The sequence below is a fragment of the Carlito syrichta genome, unplaced genomic scaffold (assembly GCF_000164805.1).
Source record: "Carlito syrichta isolate Samal-C Ts95f unplaced genomic scaffold, Tarsius_syrichta-2.0.1 Scaffold230150, whole genome shotgun sequence".
NCBI classification, from domain to species: Eukaryota; Metazoa; Chordata; class Mammalia; order Primates; family Tarsiidae; genus Carlito; species Carlito syrichta.
The window spans coordinates 122,525-149,012 of NW_007174246.1; the positions used below are offsets into that span (position 1 = coordinate 122,525).

General features: G+C 41.7%; 2 protein-coding genes across 2 annotated transcripts in view; one reads left to right on the plus strand and one right to left on the minus strand.

Annotated features, from left to right (window-relative positions):
* Positions 1-26,488, minus strand: part of CACNA2D3 (calcium voltage-gated channel auxiliary subunit alpha2delta 3) — a 198,457-nt gene that overhangs the window by 73,497 nt on the left and 98,472 nt on the right. The gene's annotated exons all lie outside the window — the stretch shown is intronic.
* Positions 9,230-19,368, plus strand: LRTM1 (leucine rich repeats and transmembrane domains 1). The gene is made up of 3 exons (XM_008051747.2): positions 9,230-9,400; positions 12,357-12,953; positions 18,847-19,368. Exons 1-3 carry the CDS (start codon positions 9,394-9,396, stop codon positions 19,284-19,286), a joined length of 1,044 nt encoding a protein of 347 aa, XP_008049938.1. The 5' UTR covers positions 9,230-9,393; the 3' UTR covers positions 19,287-19,368.

Sequence of the window (26,488 nt, forward strand, 5' to 3'; positions counted from 1 at the left end):
GTACCTCTTCTTCCTAGCACTTTTCATGGCTGTCTTTTTTCATGTACAGTTGAACGGCAAGGTTTGAACACAGGTTTGAATGGCAAGAGTCCAGTTATATGCAGAAAATACAGTATTCATGGATGTAAAATCTATATCTATGGAGGTCCTATTTCTCCCATACATGGGCTCCACAGGACCTACTTTAGGACTTGACTATGCTTGTTTTCATATACGCCAGGGTCCTTGAACCAATCGCTCTCACGTACCGAGAAACAACAATATTTGTAGGGCTACATAATGAATGTTTGTCTCCCTTCTACGCGGCAGTGGCCATCTGGACTATAAATTTATTTATTGAGCTGTGACTTGTTTTGGTGCCCATAATATCCCCAAACACAGAGCTTTGCAGGTAACACTCAATAGAGATTCCTTAATAAAGAAATAGTACACAACAAATGGGTCCAAAAAGAGAGTCCTTCTAATACATCTGTTTTTTTTTTTTTTTTTTTTTTGAGTTGGAGTTTCACTCCGTCGCCCAGACTGAAGTGCAGTGGCTGCTTCTGGCCACCGCAGCCTCTACCCACTGGGCTCCGGCGATCCTTCTGCCTCAGCCTTCCGAGTAGCTGGAATTACAGGCGCACGCTACCACGCCCGGCTCATTTTTGATTTATTGGAGAGATGAGGTCTCGCCTGCCCAGGCGGGTCTCGAACCCGCGGGCTCAGGCAATCCACTCACTTCAGCCTCCCAAAGGCGTGGGATTACAGGCTAAGCCACCGAGCCCGGCACATCTTATTTTTATATGAGGGTGTTTTCACCTTCAGGAGGAAATGAAGGCACAAATAGTGAGAGATGCCAATCTCTAAGAAGCAGATGCTGGCACTGCTCACGCTCAGGGATATCTCTGTAGATCTAACGACCTTACTCCCCATCTCACAAGCAGCAGCACTTGGTCTGTATTTGCAGATGCCTTTGTGGTGGGAGCAACTGGAGGCCATGAGTAGGAACTTATAAACATCAGCTGCAGCAGGAAGAGCAGTACACGGAGTTTATTTTCTCCTCAGTCCTCATTAGAATCACAAGCGAAATGTTGACAACACATGAAGGAGCCTGCTTGTTGAACACAAATGTTTCCACTCCTATCAACCTCGAAACTCTGATAGTCATGCTTTATGATGAAAGCTAAGCAGCCCTAGGGAGATGACTACATGTTTTCTCAAATTATGCAAGGGTGGGGAGAAGGGCCTCTCACCAGCGACCAACCGACTAGAGAAGAGATCCGCAGGCAGCTTTAAGAAATAACAGCACAAGCATGTAGTAGGTGGCCTGACATGTCACTCCTGAATTAAATAAAAGGATGAGAACATCCCTATTGCACCAGAGTGAGAAGTTGCTCATTTATAAACCTGGGTGGAGGGTGCAGTAAAGTCAAGGTAGGGCCTTTATTTTGCTAGCAAGTGTCCCACATGAAGGTTGTGGTGGCATGATACTAACAACCAACTTTCCTGTTTGTAGAGCTATTCTGACAACAAGCAGAGGTAAGTAGAGCACAAATTCCCTGAAACTGCAATTGATTCTAGGCAAACACGCACACACAAAGGCTTTATAATCCAAAAAGATGATACACTCTGTCCGCAAGCAAAATGCTCCTTTGCATTTAACTTGCTTGTTTTCATGCCAAGCAGATTAGTGCAAGTAGACGCAGTCCAAGAGCCCAGGTGATGCATGTCATACATATACAGTAATAGAGAAGATACTAGCTTATGTATATTGCTATGTGCAAAGGCATTTTTCCTAAGATTCTTACATTTTTAAAAATTGTTAAAGCTTCCCCACAAATCTGTGAACTGTGTTCCTTTGCACAGATGACAACACTGAAGATCAGATCATAGAAGTTAAAAAAGTCATTCGAGGTTGCATAGCCAGTAAGTGTTGGAGGAGCATTTGAGCCTAGATAATTTCATTCCCGATTCCATGATTTTAGCAGGGATGCTGTTCTAAAGTGAGATGGTAGGACAGATGAAGCTGGAATAACAAAAGTGATTTCTATCCTTCAGGATGTGTAACTGGTGGGTTATAATCTAAGTCCTGCTGCAGACAATTGTGTTTGCAAGAACATTTGCAAGTTATGTGTATCAAAGAGCTAATACAGAGCAAAGCTTAAAGAAAAAAAAATGAAACAAGACGCAGACTCGTTATTGCATCAAAATATACATACACTAAGCTATAACTTAAAAATAGGAAACACACACTGTAGCCTATTACAGAAACTGAACTATCATGTTATAGTAAAAGCACAAACGCAAACAAAAATTCAGCAAAAAGAATTGCACAAAACACTCATTTTATGTGTAACATGAGTAAACAATCAAACATGAACATGAATTTGATTCTAATTTATATTCTTGGGGAAGGGACAAAAGTAGCCAATCAAAAGATCTAAGTAAAACAACATGTCAGTGTGAGGCCTTGGCTAGGTCTCCTAGGCTGCCATGTTTCTTGAGCCTTTTGTTTCTTCCATTAATTTTACGTCAACTCGCATCTGTCTATGTTTACTCTACCAGCTGCATGAGCTCACTAATTACTTTTAATCATACTTATCCAAAATGTATCTTTATCTTCACATACCTTCTATGTGCATGAAAACTGAGTGCTGGAAAGCTGACATTGGGAAGATATTAGAATGGGAAGTCTATATTTCCTTTAACTTTGACAGTGCAGGGACGATGGTCCCAACATATATAGGTTGACCTTTGCTACCATCCAAACATCTCCAGAACGGACTTCTAAAAGCTGGTTTCCCAAGAGTTGGACAGTGTCAAGGAAATTCTACCTCAATGAAACAAAATCACGTATAGTCTTCTCATGGGTTCAGGTGATGAGAAGATCAGCATTCACTCTGATATAATAAGGATTGTTGCATAGCATCCTACAAATTGGTAAGCTTTCTGAACACCAAAAGCCAGCATGCTATGTCTTCTCTTGTCTCCACAGAAGCTAGCTCAGTCTTGGGCCCTGTGAACATAGGTGCTGAGAAGCATCTCAAATATTTTGTCCACTATCTTCCTTAGCTTTAGGGAGGTTGAAAATATACATTTCAAACTCACTACTTCCCTGAATTTATTTCAGATCCACTAATCCACTAACTTTATCAGACAACTTTAGAGCTGCTATGGGAACTTTAACTCCACAGATATTCAGATGCTGAACTTTTACCTTATCAAAAGGACAAAGCACACAAACAAACAAATACAGCGGAGGTGAACATATCCCTTCCAGCTTCTTACTAGAGAAACCATATGACAACCTTGGTTCTCAAAAGAAAAACTCAAAAGGAAGCTGTTTTATCTTCTTCTCAGTCAGAACTTCTAGATAATTAGGTTTTAGCTTAATGTCAAAAGAATGGGTTGTATAAAAAAACAATCTTTGGACATAAAATGAAGAAAACTATAGGTTCCCTGAATACTGAACCTAACATAGAGACTCACAATCCATGTGTTTTGCAATAAATATCCTGGAGAACTTGGGTAAGTTACTTAATTTCTCTGTGACTGTTTTTGTAATCGACATCAAAAGTAATAGTAATGCACTAATTCATTCACTCAACATTTATTTAATAAATCTACTATGTGGGTCTTGTAGGACATTCGAGAAGACACAAAAGTGGTCATGTGAAGCACAGTGACTAGTGAGTTGTTGTCACCTTTAAGTAAAATAACGCAAATAAAATGTGGCAGTAGAGATTGCTATCATCTTCAACAGCTGTGTTTCCTCTTCTTCCAAGATGCACTGCTGGACAACAGTTTCCAGCCTCCCTTGCTGTTAGATGACGTCATATGATTTCATTCTGGCCAATGGAATGGGAACAGAGCAGTAAGTATCATTTCCAGATCTGCCCATGCCTCATCTTCATCTTCTTGCCCCATCAGTCAGTTGATGGAGAGAGCTCTGAGAACCAAGAGAAGGGCACAACCACGAGATGGAAGAAACCTAGGTCTCTGAGTGACTGCAGGGAGTCCAGCCCTCAATCAACCTGAGCTAGATTGTGACAAGAGCAATAAATAAGCTGTTGTGCTAAACCACTGAGATTTAGGGGTTTATTTGTTAAAATTGCTAGCATAACTTTAATACAAATCTGTAGCAATATCTGGCTCATGTAAGCACTAAAAAGATGATTGATAGGATTGCCATTGAAAAGTATACTCCTAGCCGGGCTTGGTGGCTCATCCTGTAATCCCACGCCTTTGGGAGGCTGAGGTGAGTGGATTGCCTGAGCCCGTGGGTTCGAGACCCACCTGGGCAGGTGAGACCTCATCTCTACAATAAATCAAAAAATTAGCCGGGTGTAGTAGCGCGCGCCTGTAATTCCGGCTACTCGGAAGGCTGAGGCTGAAGGATTGCCAGAGCCCAGCAGGTCGAGGCTGTGGTGGCCAGGAGTGGCCACTGCACTCCAGTCTGGGCGACAGAGTGAGACTTCAACTCAAAAAAAAAAAGAAAAGTATACTCCTAGTTTTCTTGCTGGAATTTTAGGATATTAAGTCCAAAGATAGAGAGAGAGAGAGAGAGAGAGAGAGAGAGAGAGAAAAGCAAGGAAGGGAAGGAGGGAAGGAGGGAAACAATATTGAAGTCTTTAAAATCACTCTGTATAAACTTTATACCTGAGTGTCATTCAGTCATCCACAATTCCTAGAGAAATATTTTCACTATTATCCACATGCCTCCAAATGCTAAATTTCCCCTATAGCCAGATGAACTTTCTGCATAAACTGGTGGTGCCAAGGGCCTCCTCTCTGCTCTCTGGGCCTACAGCTGTCACTGGGCCTGGCTGCCTTCCCTGGCATCAGATCACCATGGCACATGCTCTGGACGGGGAGCCTGCTGACAGACATGGAGGAGCACTTTGATATGATTTTACCAAAGCAGACGTTAAAACTGGAAGAAATACTTGTATTTGTTATAAGGTCCCATCTCATGCAGAGAGACCTTGGCAGAGAAAGACAGATGTTACCTTTAGAGCTAATCCTCTTGGTGAGAGAGAACGCAAGCTCCAGGCATGCTATATTTACACATCTAACTCAACTAGTCCCTAGAGGATAGGCCATTTCAAATAGCCCAGTAAATGAAATGCATCTCTACTTGCTATTTAGACACAATACACGTTTGTTGTAGCAAATTTCATATGCAGTGGTATACACAGAAAAAATTAATTTTCCGCTCTTTTTCTTTAATAACACACAGTCCCCCAAGAAATCAGTATAAGAAGTTTGTTGACTGCCACTTCCCCCTTATTCCATTTTCAGTCAAACCAATGCATATTTGTAGGGTTATTTCCTCCACCTGTAATTTTTGTTGTTGTTTTCAATATAAATGGGGTTATACAATATGCTTGTTATTCAGACTGTTTCATTTCATCTAACAATTTATTATGAGTATCCTCCCAGATGGTATACTTAGTTCTAACTTTTTTTTTTAAGTAGTTGTCTAATAATGCCTTGGAGAAAGAGTTATTGCAGGTTGGATTTCAAGACTGTCAATTTTAAGGGTTAGTCACTGTTGTTGATATTTTTATTCTAGGGAAGTGAAATGGTAAATAGCCCAACTTATATTAGAAAACATTCTGTCTTAAAATGAGTAGAAGAGTATGTTTCAGAAGCCAGGATGTTCTTGAAATCTCAGTGTTATGATAAGCACAGTAGTACTCCGAGTATGTAACCAAAGCTAAAGCTAGTGCTCATGTGGAAACTGGGGGCCTAGAGTATTGGTTCCAGGAGCCCCTTACAGTGAATCCACCCCTGTAGGGAGCGACTTTGGTCTGCCTGAGCTGGCATTCAGCATCTCTCCTTGGTTATTCTTTAGAGTTTTCTTGCTGCCCCTTGGATTTGGTTCCCCAAGGACGGAAGAGGGAGAGAGAAAAGGCACTGCAGGCATTAGCATGCACATCACATATGCTCCCTTTGTTCTCTTGGCTGAGGTCAGATGGAATAGATCAATCAGCCTCCACATTCAAGTGTCCAGGAACCATCCAATCCACGTGTGCATGTGCACTGCCCATCTTTTAACCCTCAGTTAGGGTCAGCAGGAGTAAAACAGAACCAAAGAACCCCTTGGGAAGTAAGCAGCTGCTCCCAGGAGCCCATCAGCTGTGGGGGTTCTCTGTGTGTTTCCTGGGGATTCACATTTTAGGTAGAAGCAACTGGCTCAGGCTCTTGGAAGTCTAGGAATACATGCTGCTGGCAGGAGATGTCACTTTTGACCATTTGCTCTGCCAGACCTGTGCTACGCACTTAACAAATATTACTTGAACCTTCCTGCCTCTTGTGAGGTAGGTATTATCTGCCTTTACAGACAGGAAGCTGAGGTTCAGAAAGCCTAGGATTTGCCCAAGACCACACAGCTTTAGGGAAGAAGCAGCATGAAAGTGTGCCTCTTCACTTAGTCCCACGGCCTAGCTTAAAGCAGAGGTACCCCAGATGGCCTTCAGTTCCCCGCAGTTATCCTGGCCTTCCCTGCCCAATTGTGCTGTCAATGGATTCACCTGTCTCAGGCCTCTGAATTCAAGGACCTGGACCACAGGTGGATCTTCAGGACACAGCTAAATAGCTCTACTGTAACCTATAGACATATTCAAATTCTCTGTCCAAGTCCCCCTAAAGTTGGTGAGTACAGAGCCTTTCAAGTCCATTTATGCTTTCTGACTAGGATAACAAGGTTTTAGACATAAGAGAGCCCTAAAAATTATCCTGCCAAACCCCCTCATTTGATAGATTAAGAAACAGGAGACTGGATAGTCTGGCTGGTGGTGGGAGTTGGAGGTGGGTGACAGGTGCTGTGGTGGATTACTAACAGCAGTGCCCAAAAGCAGGCTAGAGCAGGGTTTATTACAGCCCACAGGTCAATTCAGTCCTCAACCAGTTTTTGAAAATAAAGTTTTAGCCGGGCATGGTGGTTCAAGCCTGGAATTCCAGCATTTTGGGAGGCTGAGGCGAGAGGATTGTGTGAGCTCAGGGGTTCGAGACCAGCCTGAACTACATGGTGAGACTTTGTCTCAAAACAAAACAAAACAAAACAAAACAAAACAAAACAAAACAAAATAAAAATTAGCCGGGTGTGGTGGCACATTCCTGTGTTTCTAGCTTGGAAGGCTGAGGCAGAATGATCACCTGAGCCCAGCAGGTTGAGGCTGCGGTGACCATAAGCGTGCCAGTGCACTCCAGCCTGGGTGACAGAGTGAGACTCTGACTCATAAAAAAGAAAAGAAAAGAAAGTTTTATTGGAGCATAGGCACATCCACTGATATATGTATTATCTTTGGCTATGTTCAAACTACAATAGCAAAGGTAAGTAGCTACAATCGAGACTGATGACCCTGGACATCTAGAATATTTTCTATCAGAAATAAGAAATGTTTTCTGAACCCTGTGACAGAGTGGGGCACACAGGTAGATATGTATTATTGGTGACTTCCTAGTTCATAGAGGGAGGTTAGGTACACAGGTATTTGCCATATCATAGGATGAGTTAAGGACAATGCTACACGAGGGCCACTGATGGTTATCATCAAAAACAATTATTAAATTCTGTGCACCTGAAAACAGATAGCTGGGAAGGAGAGAAGAAAACATTTACCTCTTCAGGTTTCAACGGCTCTTTGTCACCTGTCCTACTTCATCACCTACACCCGGTTTTTGCCCACGTGTCTGTGATGCTCAAAAGACGGTGGAAAGAAGGACAAAGGATGGCAGGGTGGGTAAAGCAGGCTTTCAGGTAGGGGCAGGATGAATATACTGAGTACTGTAGGGTAAGAAGGGGCTTGGATAGAGACCTCCAAGCACAGGCTATTGAAGATAGTTCAACTCTAATTTTTCAACTTCCATTCACAAGGGGCATCTTCCCATTGCACCAGCAAAGGGGCATGAGGGGCCATTCTCTGCAGCCCTCCCTCCAGAGTCCCTCCTCCTTTTGGGTCAAGGTTGCCCTCAAATGCTGGTAGCTCACAAGTTCTGAAAGCATTCTCATGGGTGACTGTGCACACTTATGAAGGCACTTGGGGGCAGAGCATATATTGTCATATTTAATCCTAAGCATGATCTGGTGAAGTAAGAGCTACCATAATCCTCATGCCAGAGAGCAGACTCCAAGTGGGCAAGTCATGTGCTTAGAGACAGAGGGCTGGTGATGGCAGAGCTGAAATTTAGATCCAGACCCATCTGATTCCAGAGCTCACAATCAACTGTTCTATTGCACTGGCTGTGGCCTGGGACTGCACGTCATGCTGCCCCCATGAATGCAAGGCTTTTACCCACGGTGGCAGTCACTGTGGGTATGCAGAACATCTTGGCCTGTCTTAGAAGGGCAGCTTCAGGCATTGAAACCCCACCTCAGCAATTGGCAGGGGATTTGCAAATTCAAAGAAACGGTTTCAGTCCCTGGTGGGAAAGTTCCCAACAGCTTCAATTAGAGAACAGTCACAGTTCACTGATGCCTGATGCTCACAGGAGGCGGCTTTATTGTTTTATATGTGAAAAATGAGGAAAGGGCCAGGACCCCAGCATCGGGGAAACGACGAAAGATTGAGAAGTATTTCCAAAGTCACGCTCACCAAAAGGTCAATTCAACTGGGGGTGGGGTGGGGAGCGAACAAGCAAGCGAGCAGCTGAGAAGTATTTGTGGCACCAGAAAGAAGGTTATGATGTCCACTAAAGGAAACCGTGGCTATGAATTTCAGGGCATCAAGACCCTGTCAACAAAGCTAATCCCCACGGATGTTGGCTGAATAAGCCTTTGGTGACCAAAGAAGTGTACGGTGCAAACCGTGTCAGCCTCCAGCAGGCCAATTTGTCCTCATGTTACACACTCTGCAGGCTCTGCTGCGAGACCCCTAGGTCAAGAATCCCCCTCCAGTGCCCCCCAACCTGATGAGGGTTGACACAGCATGGTTAATAAGTCAACAGAATTCAGAAGCCACGACCGGATTAAGAAGGCAGTTTTATTTTGGTGCCCTGGACTTCAAGCAGATTAAATAATCAAAAAGGCCGAGCCATCGGGGTCATGTTTGAATGCTACAGCTGTTCACCGAGGTTTGACAAACATTCTTTCTGTGGTGAGCTGTCTGAATGGGAGCGGCAGGGATGATCTTGGGAAGGGTGACATTATAAGAAAGAATAGGGAACACAATTCAAAGATCCTCTTATGGAAATGGATCCCAGCCAGATGGAGATAAGGAGAAGGACTGCTTAAATAAGTGGACTTTTGAAAACAACAACAGTTTTCTGCATTGAAGAAAAGCACAAACAGGATTCAGAAAAAGTGACTGAAAAGCTGGGATCAGAGTTTGCCATGCCCTCGGTGTGTTGACCCACACATTAAAGAAGGTGGGCTACGCAGTCAGCAAGGTCACCTGTGGAGATTCAGTCATGAAAGGTGAGCCGTGATTAAATCCCCTTGGAAAAGTTATCGTCTTAGATGGAGATGAGATCCCCTCAGAAAGGTGTCTGTGGGAAATGTATTTCCAAGTCATTTTTCTGAAAAAAACTGGACAGACGAAAAATATCTCTATATGGGAAGATTTATGTTTGTGTCATGTTGGGTGCAGAAGAAGAGAGTGGAGACAAATGTATGCAGCCATGATGTGAATATGCAGTTGGCATGTCATGGGTCATTTCACAGAAAACATGGGGTTTAAAGTTGGAGTTCATATATTATTCCTATGGGAGGGGGGAGTGGAACCAAAGAAGCAATGAGCAAATTGGCGACAATCTCAAAAAGACAAGCCTTTCATTAATAGATTAGTGGAATCTGTGGAAAATATGTTCTCTGGTTGAATAATTGATTTCCTGCAACTAATTAACGATTGAGCCCCAGAGCTAAAAGTGGGGGGTGCTGGTTCATTTTTGAGGGGAAGATGTTTTGGCTTTGAAAGGAGTCATTTAAATTATTTGCAAAATTATAGAAAGGAAAACAAGGGTTTTTGCTCTTTTATATTTTGGAAAGAGGAAGAGGACTGTGATGTTCTGCATCCCTTGAACTAAATTAAACTGAGTTGAATCTCCTTCAGAAGCCTTTCCAAACATCTTCCTTATTGCCCTAAAGCACTCTTCTCCTCAGTGGAGAATTCAAGCAACAAAGGGGAATAGGCTCAAGTGCATTTGACAGCCACACTGTATATGTTCCTAGCTAAGGCCAAAACAAACAAGCTAGCAAGCAAACAAACAAACACAAAAGCTTCTTTCAGGAGTTTTCTTTGTAAGTAGATAACTATTTTGAGTTTTGAAATTATTGGTGACCTTGTGAATTCCTCTATCAATTACAAAATGTCCTTGACAGAGATTTGCCATATTTTGAAATTCAAGACTCAGGAAAAAAGAAAGGAGTATTACAGCTACTTTGGAGGATGATCTAGCAGCATCTAACAACATATAAATGCAACATCTCTGAGCCCCATGAGGATATTCCTTTTGATTCCAGAGACCTTTTCTCTCATTCTCTCACAGCCAAGGAGGTCTTTCCAAGGATGGTCTTTGCATCAACATTTGTAATGAAGAAAAAAACTGTCATACCTCAACTGCCCCCCAGTAAGGGTGGGGGGAATAAATATTAAATTTGGCATGGTCTCACCATGGAATACTCTATAGAAGTTAGGAGGAATGAATTAACTTTCTATGTGGATAGATCAGTTTTGAGTGAATAGAGCAAACTGCAGAATGAGACATGTCCGTATTTACATTTATGCAGATTTAAAAACGAAACTGCTATGCCACACAGTGTGTGTATCTGTGTGTGTGTGTGTGTGTGTGTGTGTGTGTGTGAAAGCATTTGACAGGCAGTGAAGCACAGCTGATAAAAACTCCAACAGACTCAGAAGGCAGACAGTCTGGGTTCAAATCACAACTCTACTACTTACTGTTGGTGTGAACCTGGGCAAGTGAATTAGCTTTGCTGTGCCTAGTTTTCTCAGCTTTCAAATGGAGATAATAATAGGACTGTATTTACAAGACTATGAGGACATATACATATATATATATATATGTATGGTATACAAAACCTAGAATGGGACCTGGATCAAAATGCAGGCTACATGTTTTTTTGCTATTGTTGTCATTGTTGGTTATCAGTTTTAAAACGTCTGGAAGGATACACTAGTAATCGTGGTGGGGAAGGGAGCTCATGCTGAAAAATATGACTTAGGTACTAATCAAAGGGAGTTCGGCTGCATTCATAATGAATTGCTTCTTTGACTTAAAAGAAATTAGATGAAGGAAGTATGATAACCCATGAATGACTTGCAGAACTGTGATTGAATTTTTATATTATTATAATTATTATATTATATTATTATTCTTGCTTTTCTGTATTTTTAAAACTCTATTGGATAAAAAAGCAGCAGACACAATCATCACTCATGGAATTACACCTGCAAAGATGGACATCAATATGTTGGAATGCTTTAGATCTGCCCTCTCCAATATAATAATCATTAGCCACATGGGGCCATATACATTTATTTAATTAGCTACAATTAAGTACAAATAAGGATTTGGTTCCTTGGTTGCAGTAGTCACATCACATCTCGACAGCTCAGTAGCCACACATGGATAGCAGATATAGAATATTTCCATAGTCACAGAACGTTCTACTGGACGGTGCTGCTTTGGAACATAATTTTCTTTTCTTTTTTTTTTTTTTTTTGAGTTGGAGTCTCACTCTGTCACCCAGACTGGAGTGCAGTGGCCGCTCCCAGCCACCACAGCCTCTACCTGCTGGGCTCCGGCAACCCTTCCGCCTCAGCCTTCCATGTAGCTGGAACTACAGGCGCGCGCTACCACACCTGGCTAATTTTTTGATTTGTTGTAGAGATGAAGTCTCACCTGCCCAGGCGGGTCTCAAACGTGCGGACTCAGGCAATCCACTCACCTTGGCCTCCCAAAGGCACGGGATTACAGGCTGAGCCACCGAACCCGGCTGGAACATAATTTTCAAAAATGTGAATATCTGAAATCTCCTATTATTCTTCTGCATGTCTGGCTCCAAGTAATTCTGCTGCACCTGGGCATATGCCCTCAAAAGAATTTTTCACCTTTCTACTTAGTACCTTAAGTCTTTCATTTTCTGATTGCTGAGGCACTGAGAAAGCATCTTTCCCAAGGCTTCCAACAATAACACAGACATTGCAATAGTAACTAACACTTGGGATATACTCAGTACTGACCAACTTCACTAAAGATGGTGGGTGAGGGTGAGTGAGGGAACCTCTCTTCCAGGCTGTAGAAGGTGTTACTTGGCCCAGAATCACAGTGCCTGTGAACTCAGAGGGGGAAAAGATGCTGCTGGTATTCCTCACAAACCAGTTCTTATCCCAGTTTCTTTCTGTTTGTTGTAGGTGAACTGCTCCTGCTTTCAAACGCAATTGTCCTGCTCCAGGTGGTATGCAGCTGCCCAGACAAGTGCCACTGTCACTTATCCACACATTTTGTAGACTGTAGCCAACAGGGTCTGGCTGAAATCCCTTCTCATTTACCTCCGCAGACTCAAATACTGCACTTACAAGATAACCAGATATACCACCTTCCTGCTTTCGCATTTAGGTCAGTGCCACGGCTCACAACCTTAAACTTGTCTAACAATTCCCTTTCAAATCTGGCCCCAGGAGCTTTCCATGGACTCCAGCACTTGCAGGTTTTAAACCTAGCCCAGAATTCCCTGCTTTCCCTGGAAAGCAGACTTTTCCATTCTCTCCCACAGCTGAAGGAGCTTGATTTGTCATCAAACAACATAAGCCATCTCCCCACATCCCTAGGCAAGCCTTGGGAGAACCTAACTGTATTTGCAGTTCAACAAAACCAGCTTCAGCAGCTTGATAGACCGCTCCTAGAATCCATGCCCTGGCTGAGGCTTTTACTTCTCAAGGAAAACCTCTGGAAATGCAATTGCCACTTGCTTGGTCTGAAACTCTGGCTGGAGAAATTTATCTTTAAAGGTCAGTAATGTCTATTTGGAACCCCCCATCTGTGTGCTACCATTCTAGGATGAACCTCATCTGTTCTTTGCATTAGAGAAAACATTGAGGAGTGTGCAAAGGGTGGATTTAATCTTTTTCACATCAATGTCATTTCATGGTTTGGCAAAAGAGGCAAGTGAGTCATTAGATGTTGTTTAAATTCAGGTATTTAAATTCATCTACAAATGGGATATATGGAGATAACTTTCCACTTGTTTAATTAACACAATATGAAGTTACTTAGCTGGGAGTATGCCCTCAAGAAGAAGGAAATTCAATCACCACCTGAATAATTGCTCAACCCCAAATGGCACCAAACTCTAATTTTCAAGTGTGATCCATTTGGGGGCATGGCTATCTCTCCTTGGTATATTTTTCTCTCTTTGTCTGCTTATATCCAGTTGGCAGCTATAAATCTTCCCTAAAATTATTCCTTCTGCTTTAGTAAATACCATTGTTACTAAAAGTGGGTGCAATAGGGCCTCTCTCTAAAGTTGCAGTTTCTTAAACCTGATGCCAAAAGCAAAGCAAAAGATTCCAGAATATTAAAGAGGAAAGGCTCTGGAAATCACCCACGTGTCAGCAAACTACAGCTCAAGGGCCAAATCCAGCCTGCCTCCTGTTTCTATAAATAAAGACTTATTGAAACAGAGCCCTGTCCATTCATTACATTCTAGAGTAGCTACTTTGCACTATAAAAGCAAAGTTGAGTAGTTTGACAGGGACAGCATGGCAAAACTTGTAATATCTACTATCTGGCCCTTTATAGAAAAGTTTGCCATCCTTTGTTATCAGTGGGCAACAGAGGTCCAGAGAGATTTAGTGAGTTGCCCAAGATCACAGAATAGAAGCTCAGATGAGCACAAAATGCATGTATTTGGGGTCTTGGCCCTATATTCCTTCCCCTTCCTCACGTGCCTCTCTCCTCCTAACTCTCAGCATCATTCATTCATTCCTATACTTGAGGGTCCTTTATGATCAGGCACTGTTCTGGGCACTGAGAAGAGGGCAGTGAACAAGAAGATTCTAACCATCCTGGAGGTTCCATCCTAGTATCAGAAACACATGTTAAATAAGATTATAAACAAAGATACATGTTCAGATAGCAGTTAGTGCTAACAAAACAATGAGACAGGGGAAGAAGAGAAAGAGTGACAGAACGGGGGCCCCATTTTAGATAAGATGGATGGGAAGCCCTCTGCAAGGAGGTGACATGGGTGAGCAGAACCTGATCAATGAAGAAGAATGAGTCATGAGATAATTGGGGGAAAGGACAGCAAGTACAAAGGGCCTGATGAAGGAGGATGCTTGGCTTGGCTGTGGGACCAAAAGAGGGACAGAAGGGGCAGGGCACGGTGGCTTAAGCCTGTAATCCCAGCACTTTGGGAGGCCAAGCTGAGGGGATTGCCTGAGCCCAGGGATTTGAGGCCAGCCTGGGCAACTTGGCGAGACCTCATCTCTACAATTTAAAAAAAAAAAAATTAGGTGTGTCAGCGCATCTATAGTTCCGGCTACTTGGAAGGCTGAGGTGGAAAGATCGCCTGAGTCCGGCAGGTCATCGCTGGGGTGACCCTGAGTGTGCCACTGCACTCTAGCTTGGGCAATGGAGTGAGACTCCAACTCAAAAAAAGAAAAGAAAAGAAACAGGAGTGAGAGGGTAGACAAAGACAAGGCAACACACGTGCACGGGAGCCGGGTCAAACAGGAGCATGCAGAGTAGGCCAAAATGTTTAGATCTTATTTTAAGTAAGCTGAAAAGCTCTTGAAGAGTTTTAGTCAGGGGAACAATATGATCTGACTACAATTCAAAAGGTCACTCTGGTGACTCTTGGGAGAGTTGACCAACGGTTGCAGGACAAGAATTAGGGAGATGAGAGAGAAGGTGATTTCAGCCATCTAGAGAAATTGATGGTGGCCCAAGCCAAAGTGGTGAGAAGTGATCAACTTTGGGATATATTTACAACATTAAACATGAAAATTACCAATGGGTCCAAGTCAGAGATTAAGAGAAGGACATAATTACAGGAAATTCTATTTTGTTTTGTCCGGCAGTAGTAATCAGATATATGGTGATGCCTTTAGCAAATAAGGGTAGACTGAGGAGTTGGGGAGCAGATGAGTGTGTGTGGGGTGATTAAGATTTCAGCTTGGAACATGTCAAGTGTGAGATGCCCTTTACATATTCAAGGGGAGTGGTTGAGTGGGAGGATATATATTCAAGCCTATAGTTCAAGAAGATATCAGAACTACAGACATGAACTAGGGAACCAACAGCAATTCTTGGCAAGAAGCAGGTTAGGAGCAACATGAGTTCAGATGTACAATATGGAATGAAAAATCCCTTTCAACAACATAATAGCAAATCACAAATCACCAACCAGCCAATGTTCAAGTCAGCCTACAACAGGAGCCATCAAACGTGGCAGCATCTGTCTTATGGAAGGTTACAAATAACACTGCTTATATCTGGAGGTGAAGTGGTTGGAGCTACTGTGCTCAGATTAAATTATCAGCATCAGCTGGACCATCACAGAAAGATAGTTTTCATCAGCGAACATTTCTTGATAAAAAAAAAAAGTTTCCAGGACACTAGAAGCAATGTGATAGGATGAAGTTCCCCCTACTCTGCCACATACTTGCTGGTGGTCTTTGGGCAAATTACTACCCTTCACTGGCACTCAGTTTTACCAGAGGGAAACTAATAGTATTATGCCTGGGAGCTCCATTTTGGGCCTCAGATTTGGTGATGGGGTTCCATGCTCCCTGTGGCAGAGCTACACGAGTATAGAGAACAGCTGTTCTTCAGAGCAAGTAAAATTGACTTGGGGTAGTAAGACCTGGGTGTCCCAAAACAGCTAGAAAAAAACCCAGATAGATGCCAAATATGGGAGTCAATCTGATTACAGATGTACGGAATGCAGGCCAAATAAGGAAATAGATAATACTAAAGAACTTATTTTTTTTTAAAAAAGATGCATAAACAAATGCAAACATTTAAGGTATTAGACAGAGCTGGCTAACTGATATAACAGACAACCTCAGACTTCAGTTATATATGCAATAAAGTCAGCTGCTCACTCACATCAGAGTCCAAGGGGAGTCAGGGCAGGGTCTGAATTCCATGCTTCATTGAGGGACATAAGCCTCTTCCAGCTTGAAACACCACCAACTTCACTGCCTGGCCTCTAAGGTCATCGCCAAAGGGAACAAAGTGCATGAAGGATTATGCTGGAGGTTTTGTGGTCTGGAAGTGGCATTAATGGGTTCCACTGACCAGAACTCAGTCACATGGCCCCAAATTGACCACAAAGAGTAGGGAAAATTTAGTCTTTCTGTGAGCCTAAGAGCAAAGAGGTGTGCTTTGGTGAATATATACACACATACATATATGTGCAAATTAACACCACAAAAAACTGCACATCGATTTTACAATTATTTCTCTCTACTATTCATCAGTAAACAAAGCATCTTCATGCTAATAGCTAATATTATTCAACATTTACTCTGGACTAGGTATTATGCTGAATGCTAGATACACTTAGTCCAACTGAGTCCTCAGAATAAACTTGGGAAGTGAATTTCATTATTATTCCCCTCTCCTACTTTCCAGATGAGAAAGCAGAGGCACAGCGTAGTCAAGGAACTTTTGCACAACTAAGTAATGGGCAGACTCGAGATTTGAATCCAGTGCCCCAAGACAGAGGTTAGAAGCTACTGGTGGTCAAATGGAGAGCAAGCAGCGTTAGGCAAACTGAAACTTCCTGCACTGTCAGCTTACATGAATCTAGAAGGGTGTGGGACCCCTGAGCTGTAATCAGCAGATTTGCTTCTAGGGTCATGGCCCTTGAGATAGTGGGGAGGGGTTTAGGTGAATCCTGGTGGAGAAACAGCTGTATAAGATGCCACAGAGCTCTTGGTAGCCACACCCCCTGTCTTCTAGCCATGTCCCAGGCTCTAGCCTGGTATTTCCTTGGCTCTGGGTTTGAGGTTATGGTTCCTACCCTAATACTAAACAGCAGGAAGTTTGGAACAGGAGAAAGATAGTTCTTAAGTCTGGAGTGACTGGATAAACCAACCCCATCTAGATAGAAGTCAGCTAATAAAACTGCTCCCATCACAGGTGGCCTTTCTTCCCTTGGTGGAAGTCTCAGGACTGTTTGGCTGGATTAAATATTGTTACTACTTCTCAAAGCCCCATGCTTCATTTCTATCTCTGTGGTCTTCTGTCTTGCAACCAACTCCCACCAGCAGAGGCTCCAACAGCCAGGCAGAAGAAGCCAGGCAGGTCCACGAGGCAAGGATGCTTAGCTGCATCACAGACCATGGCACCTTGGGATCACCCGGAGCATATGCTCCAAACTTCTGGCTTCATATAAACCAATGGCCTGAAAAGGCAGGAAATTCTCCTTTTATCTTTTTGCTTTAGAGTTGGGACTCTTGCCTCAAGGAATTTCTGGAGAAGCCAGGAGGGGCCCAAGAGACTCGGGTGATGGGTGATTCAGTTTGGCATGGGTTGAATTTTGCTATTGCCATTAACCCTGGTATGTCTGGGTCACGTGTTCATCTTTGCACTGCCTTATCTACTTACAGAGCCACTTAGAACCTGTCTTGTGAGGCTTAGGTAGAATAAATGTGTACTAAGGATCTCCAATCTAATTTTGCTAAGGGTGGTACTAGTCTTCAGAGTCGTCTTGAGGGTGGTATTTGTGGCAGCCCGGAACACTGAGGCACGGGTCATGGGGGTGTTCTGCCCCGACGAAGGCTTCCTGGCAGACACTGCTGAGGACCATCCTGACCACTCTCCTTACCTCAGGACACTCCAGAGAGGAGGAAGTAGAGAGAAGCAGTGAGCTAAGTGAGGAAAACTGGGATTGAGTGAAGAGGTCTGGGTTTGGGTGTCCCTTCATCCACTGACCTGTGTTAATTTGGACAAGAATTATCCATAATAGTGGTCTACTAGGACTTACTTAACAGTGTTTTACAAACTATCAAGTCAGATACACATTTTTTTTTGGTATGTTTTTATGGCAGAAAATTTAGTCAGACAAGTTTGTTTTCCTAAAGTCAAATAGTAAATTGGTGGTCAAACTAGCCTGAAATGGTGATCAAATATCAGCCCAGTGCTCTTTCTAGAATTATGGAGCACTGAGATTCCCCCCAAACAACAGTAGTCTAACACACCTGAGGAAATCAAACACCTTATAGGGAATGGGAACTGAATTTAATATCTCACTGGAAAGTTCAGTTTTCAAAGCATCAAATGTTTTGAGGCCTGAGGAGACACGTTCATTACATTTAAACTCATGAAGTAAACTAATAGTACTGTTAAATCCTCAGACACATAAACACTCAAAAGCCCATTCCACCTCTTCATTTGGCATCACTGAATAGTGTTGGTAGACACATGAGGTCTTTGTAATTAACACATAACATCACAACAATGGCCATTTATTTTCTTTTTTCCTTTGATTTCCAATGGGAATCTGGTACAAAAGCTTTCTTGTGTGGTGGTATGCATTAGGGGAGTGTGTGGCCAGGACGCTGTGGGCAGCAATGCCCTCATGGTTGACCTCCATGCACCTTCTTGTCAGCTTTTGTATTGTTTTCCCCTCAGCATTTATATCACATAAAGGTAACTCAGCTTCTAATGAATTCTTAGTCATCAGTAATTGCCAATTTAGTGTGTGGCATTTTGAGTATTTAGCCAATTTAGAAATCCTAAAATCATAAAATATGGTTGTTAAATTCGTTGACTCCAGGGGAAAAAAGGGTACTTCATAAATTCTATCTGCCTAAGTTTTTGCAGCCCGAGGATTTTGGAACTCAGTTGTTTCAAGGCTCTGTTATCGTCCTTTGCTTTTGTTTTTTAAAGGGGGAATAACGGATGGCGTCATCTGTGGGTCACCAGACACCTGGAAGGGAAAGGACCTCCTTAAAATCCCTTATGAGCTGTACCAGCTCTGCCCTCTTCCTGCTCCTGATCCAGTGTCCTCACAGGCTCAACGGCCCAGATCTGCCCACGGGGCGGTCCCAAGGCCTCCTGAAAACCACAGCTCTGGGGAACGAGACCTCTCGGAGTGTGAGCTCAAACCCAAGCCGAAGCCAGCCAACCTGCGTCACGCCTTTGCCACCGTCATCGTCACTGGGGTTGTGTGTGGGATTGTGTGTCTCATGATGTTGGCGGCTGCCATCTATGGCTGCACTTATGCGGCTATTGCAGCCCAATACCATGGGGGACGCTTGGCTCAAGCCAATGAGCCTGCAAAGATGGAAGGGAAGAACTACCAGCCTGAGAGCTTTAATCTCAAATAGGATTGATCATGTAGTCCAGAAGAAGTGTCCTGATTAGGGCTGATGTGTTCACTGCTACTGTCTCATTTTGCTTTTTCCAAAAAAAAAAGATGTATCCGTAAAAAAGTATTGAAATTTATGTTGCGATGTTTAAAATACCACAGATGAAATAGAGATGCTACTTGGGTCTGAGAAGTTATTACAGTGAGTCTATGTAGGGGAAAGTCATGTACAAGGAGAGGGAAGATACCATCTCTTTCAGGTACTCTTCCCTGGATTAAATTGCTTTTACAGAGGAATAGAAATTCAAACACACATGCCAGTCAGCATTCCTGGGAGCTTTATAATCTATTGGAAAACTGCCTAGTTTTGAGTGCTTGGGAAGAAGCTAGTGATCTTACCCGACGGGCATTGAATGCCTCTAAAATTCAAGTTCAGCTGGATTGGTGATACTTTTAGATGTTGTGTATGTTATATACTTAATGGGAGTGTCTGTTGGTTGGGAATTTCGTAGCTTGCCACAAGAGTCAGATTATATTTAATTTTCTAAATCAGAAAACCATTTGGGGTTTTCTAGGCCACAGAGGAAGAGGAGGGTTTCATGTCTGGGTAATGGGACTCAGGCCCAGAGTCTGGGGAAGTTTTCTGATGCAAGGGTAAATAACATACAAACAAACACAAAAAAGATGGGGAGTTGGAATTTGGGGCAGATATTACCAAAAGGCCATATCCACCAAGGGATAAGAACCTTCCATTTATAACTCTCACAGCAGGAATGAATTTAGGTTGGGCTGAGAGCGAGATAATGACTTTTGTGTATCTGTATCTGCATACACAGCGCACAGAGTACATAGATTTGTACAACCACACCCTCACATAAACACACTCGGAGCAATCAGTTTACCCACTAATGAAATGCAGCCGTGTCAGGGTGGAAGCCAGCAGCTGTTGACCACCACCCAGATTGTCTACTCAACACGCAGGGATAGGAAGGAAGAAGGAAGTCTGAAGAGACTGGGAATTACCAAGAGATTCGAGATAGGTGGCGGTAGCCATTCTGAACATTATTTAGGCCATGGTTTAAAAAATCAGGTGTGGCTGGCTTTCTTTCAAGCCCTACTCTTGAAGAGTTGCATGCAAAGTGAATTTTTGTAAATTGAATCATCATTTTAATGCAGTAGGGGAGCTGGCTATTTAAAGGAACCTTTCATGGAATCTTTCTGTAATGAAAATAATTGGCTCCAGATTTATGCATTTTGTAAATGTTCATTTTCTCATGCTAGGTTTTCTTAAAGAGGAATCTACCTGTTCTCTCTCATGATGTCCCAGCTCATACTTAGTCACTGGTTAGTATTAAAAGTCACTGGTTAGTATTAAAATTATTTTACACAGGAGGAGAGCACAGAGTAGTTATGGACATGTTAAAAGCAGAGAATGGTAAATATAGGGCAAGCTGTCCCTCCAGAGGCCATGACAGACATTGCTAATCAATCTCAGCACTCCTCCAACTGAGCACCACTGATACCTTCTTAAGACAGCACTGTAGGCAACCAGAACAAATCAACTGGAGTTGGTTCAAAGGATAAAACACACTTGCCATTCAGGGTGTTGTTGGCTCTATATTCACTCCTTCAGGCCATGTAAAAATTGGTTTGGATTCTAAATCAGTAGTCCATTTTCTAACTGGAATGTGAATGGAAGGTTCACATGTGTATGGGATAGCTACAACCCGAGCCATGCCCAACAGTGTAAAGAGGCCATAGCCATAGAGAAACAGATGGATGGGATCTACCACACTCTATTGTGCAGGTCTCACATTCATGCACCTCTAATCTTCAACTGCCCAAGACACTTCAAAGTTTATGTGGACCCCACACATCCACAGGCTATGGTGGGCCATCTTTTTTGGAGCAGAAATTTTGCTAGATTATTTTTTCTGGGGGGAAATTTTAAACTTTGATGGTAAGTTTCTTTCTTACTTTAAAAAAAAAAAATTAAAGTAAACCTGGATACATTACATTGTAGATTAAAAAGAGACCCCAGGAAAAAACTGCTGTTGCATCAGCTCTGCTCCAGACCCTAGCATCTCCTCTCTACCCTGCCCTGTGGGCCATTTCAGTGGGCACGACTAAACATTTGGCTCTAAAGAAAGACATATGTAGTGACTACTTTCTAGGAGAAAAAAACCTTTCTTTCCATCACCGTGGACTGAGAATCCTTGGCCAAGAAAGCAATGCAAGAAAGGAAATTTAAACCTTTTTGATATTTTGTCCCAATTTCACCAAATGTTTCCAGAATTCACACAGTACCAGGTATGGTGCAAGGTATTTTCATGAATACTTATCAGGTAATCCTGACACTCACCCCACGAGACATTTAAATAGATATTACATTAGCTGGGAACTACTAAGGCTAATAACACTTGTTTCCTCTTACTGAAGTGGTTTAAGACTTTCAAGTGCACTGTGCCCTGCCAGAGGTTTGGTGACAATGCAGGTCAACCCTGTCCCCCTAACCACAAGGATTACACAAGAGAGTTTCCAATACATTGCCAAAACCATGAATATGACTAGAATCGTTGCTTGTCAACACCCATGTCCTGTTAGATTTCTCAGTACAGATGATAACTCAGGCAAATAGACTTCCTGTTTCATGGGTAGTCTTTAAGGAAAATGATTAAAATGATACATGCGTACATTCAGATTTCTATCTTTTGCCTACAGTCACCGCAAGCAGCAGTTGGCAATGAAAATAATTACTTACTCTGAAATGTCAACAGCTTCTCAGTATGGAAAAAATATAAATCAAATTGTTTAGATTAACAAATGCAGAGTTATCATTTGTTAATATGAGAAATGAAATGTTTTAACTGTAAAAATCATTGCAGATGAAAGACCCAATTTGCAGGGTATTCTGTAAGAACCACAAATTATCTTTCACAACCACTACAGCTCATGAGGGGTAATTTGCAAACGCCTCATAGATTATTTTCAGCTGTTTATTGCCACTGTCATATCCATAGATTCCCTCATAAAAATGCCCTTCTGTCATAGAACCTTGCTGAGGGCACAGTGTGGACAAAAATCACATTTAGAGTTGATTGTTTCTGAGAAAACCATCTAAAATGTAGTCCTTTCATCATATTTAGTGGAACAGTATGACTACAGACTGGTGATTTTTCCTTTGCCATAGATCATGAATTCCTAAAGAGATACTATAGCTGTCGTCAGTGAGGCATATAAGAAGGGGGCATGAAGAATGTACCCTGACATAGAAATTTTGGAGAAAAATCTAGCTTTAAATCTATATCTGAAAGCTTTTACAACTGAGGCAAATATCCCTGACCCTGCAGGAAGAATCTTGTGCTTAAGAGTATGAAATGCCAGTGGATAACAGAGTTATTTTTTTCTCACAAAAATGGAAGACTAAAAAGTGATTCATATGCAGATTTCTTTCTGAAGGTTCATGAAAATCAAATCTCATTGCTTGAATGAACCAAGCATCCCCCAAACAAGACATCTTTGTCTTAGATCCTAATTACCAAAGCAAGTGCTACATCAATTTGTAAAATAATTTATCCATAACACACATTCACATAATTATACAATTGTTAGAAACCTAGAACTTTCTATTACAGGCCAGAAAATTGTTTCCAGTTTGGTAAAACCCATCACTGTTACCCATTGCTAAATGCTACTAACAGAAACCCACTAAAAATAATATTCCAACCCGACATGGCATCACTGGGCTGTGATTTACATGCACAGCTTCAGGGAATTGTTCTCTTTACCCTTTTGATAAAAATACTTTTTTTTAATGCCCAAATTGCAATGCAGTCTCAAAGAAACCTCTACCCCATTCAGAGAAGCAGCTCCATAATCGACCCCTCTTCTTTTAGTTTTTTTAAATTTTAATTTATTTTAATTTTTATTGATACATAATCCCTTTTAGATTCTTTTTTATTTTTTTAAGGTATTATTGAACTTCTAGTCCCAGGTAGAGAGATACTTTAATTTCTTTTTTAAAAAAATGTAATTTAATTAAAAAATTTTATTTTAAAGATGTGGTGTACAATTCAGGGTTAGGTAAACAAATATTCATTATGCAGGTACCCTTGTTGATGAGGTGTGCCCCATCTCCCCTGGCAGATTCTCACTACTGCCAATCCCACACACCACACCACCCTGGCAATCTCCTACTACTGCCGATCTTTTTCTTATAATATTACAATTGTTCCAGGTCTGCTTATGCCTTTTAGATTCTTGACTGAACTATCCATACCTACATTTTACCCCAGTGACACTCAATATTCACCTGGATGAGTAGGATGTCACTCAGCTACAAAAGTCTATTAAGAAGGCCCAGGAAAAGAATCAGAGAACCAGGAAGCTGGAAAGGGTCTTGGAGAGCATTTAGTCTAGGTCTGAACCCACTACTGATCAGTTGGAGTTGACATAAGAGATTAAACCTATTTGCTACCCTGATATAGCTCCATGTCCTTGTGAGGAAATAGAAGCATGGAGAGGAAAGAAACTTTTTTTTTTTTGAGTTGGAGTCTCACTGTCACCCAGACTGGAGTGCAGTGACGGCTCCTGGCCACTGCAGCCTCGACCTGCTGGGCTCCGGCAATCATTCTGCCTCAGCCTTCCAAGTAGCCGGAATTACAGGCATGTGCTACCATGCCCGGCTGATGTTTTTATTTATTGTAGAGATGCGGTCTCACCAAGTTGCCCAGGCGGGTCTCGAACCCGCAGGCTCAGGCAATCCACTCACTTCAGCCTCCCAAAGCGCGGAATTACAGGCTGAGCCACCAAGCCCGGCTAGAAAGAAACTTTTTAAAAGCTATGCACATAATTAATTGCCTGATAAATGCAGTTGAAGGAGCACAAGGTTAGCATGAATAATGCAGCCTGACCCTCATCATCCTTTATTCATCTTTGTGGTAACCCATGATATCAAGACTATGACATTATTATACTAATTATTTGCATGAAGACAATTATAGCACTACCAGCAGCATTTGTTGAGCATCCAATTTTCTGCCAGGGGTTTTCCAAGCATAATACTTAATTTTCTCTAAGCCTCATGGTGTCCAAAACATGTGGGCATTGTATTGCCACATTGTAGATGATAAGATAAAATTAGAGAGCTTGGGTCATTTGTTCAAGGTTACACCACTACTCAACGGTGGAGTAAGAAAGTGGATACAAATCTTCCCAAGGCCCAAACCTGGACAATTTTCAGAATGTGGCAGATTCAAATAAGTCAGAGCTAAGATATTTTCCTGGCATTGACAACACTTATCTTGAAACATGACAGGGAAAAGGAACCCAGACACGAATCAGTATGTTATTGTTACTGCTCTGGTCCCACCAGAAACAGGAGGACAGCTGAAGGAGTCAAGACAAACTGGGAAAACAATGGTTCTTTCATCACCTATAACTCTGATAAGCTGGAAAAGACATTCTTAGAATGGGAGAGGAAGAAGCTCAGGTACACTCTCTTACAAGCATTTGAGAACATCATAAAATTAGTCTCCAGATTAAGATGCAAGCTAATAAGTAGCATTTCTAATTGAAATACACATTAATACGCAGAAGAGGAAAACAGTTATGAAGACTAGAAGTTAAGAATATTGCTTAATAATATCTAAGTCTCCATGAGCAACATCCACTAACCAAAGCAGAGGTGTGACCTTGAGACAGATTAAGTGAGTGTAAAGGAAGACAGTAATAGTTACATCATCCATCCTTTTGCTGATATTCCTTTCTCTGAGATGGAGTTTAAAATATCAGAGAGAAACCACCCTTTCTTATAGGTAGGGTATCTGAGACATTTAGCTTTTATAACATCTGCCATTAAGACCTCCAAGTCTTCATCCATCAAAGATGAAGACTCTCAACATTGTAGCATAAAATAGGATGAAAACAAGGAAAAGGAAGACACTATAAGTACAATCTAGGGGCTATGCTTTTAACCTACTGTCTCTTAAAAGAAATGAAAATCACAGACTACTTTGATTTATTCAGGTTAAGTAGTCAGACCACCAGGCAGCAAGAAGAAGCATCCCTTTACCAGTCCCACAGCACCACACTAAATGGAAGATGTACAGTCACTGAACATGTATCTAGGGTCTGTGTGAACCCACCAGCCTTCCATCTTAGTTTCTCTAAGGAGTACTCTAAAATCAGCAATGAGGGACACATGAAGGGAAGCCATATTCCCCATTCATTGGCAGATACTCCATATTTTAAAGACAATTAAAATTTAAAAAGGAAACTTAATTTGAAGCCCCCTAAAATATATATATTTTTAACAAAGTGAAGACAGGCAACATTGCTCTCAAGATATAGAAGAAACATGAAAGATCAATTTTAGAATATACCCTAATAGAACTTTAAAACTTTCTGGTATGATTTGGTATACAGCATATTTGGTGTCTGTGTATATATATGTATACTGTATGTATATTTGGTGTACATTCTATTAGCAAAATCATGTCACATGGGCAAGCTCAGAGTTACTGAGGCAGTGAGGCACACAGCTCCCAGGGAAAGGCACTGCAGGTGACAAGGCAGTGCATGGGGAAGGAAGGAGTGAATAACTGCAAACAATCATAGTATAACAATGAATAATAATAGTACATAATAAATAAATAATACATGAATAAATAAGTGATCAATGAACAAAATCTTTCCCAGTCATCACCGGAGACACAAAAGAAACATTGCAAGGTATTTCATCACAGAACACATACTAAGGAATATTCACTCCCAGAATACAGAAGGGAAAACCAGAGATGAATGTTGATGATACTAGAAATGAAAGAGTAATTGTAAAGAACCAATATATGAGTATCTGGTTTTCAGGATAAAAATATGAGAACATATCAAACAAAAGAAAAAAATGTTTTTAAAAATCTGAGAGGTAATCTTTCCTGAGTTAAAGAAAAACCAAAAAAAGAAAAAAAATCTTACTATAAAACATTAGTTGAAAAGTAAGAAAAGCTATTCTAAATTAGTGCCTGGTATGTGTAAGTCACATTAGGGAAAAATAAATGAATAAAATAAGTAGATTCTGGGAACAATTTCAAATTTTAAGAACAAACAAAGAATTCTACAACCTAGAGATCAAACTAATTAAAAGCAAAGTCAAAACTTCAATCTTAGATATGCAAAGACCCACAGAGGATGATACCTGCACATTCTTGTAGAAGAAAAATA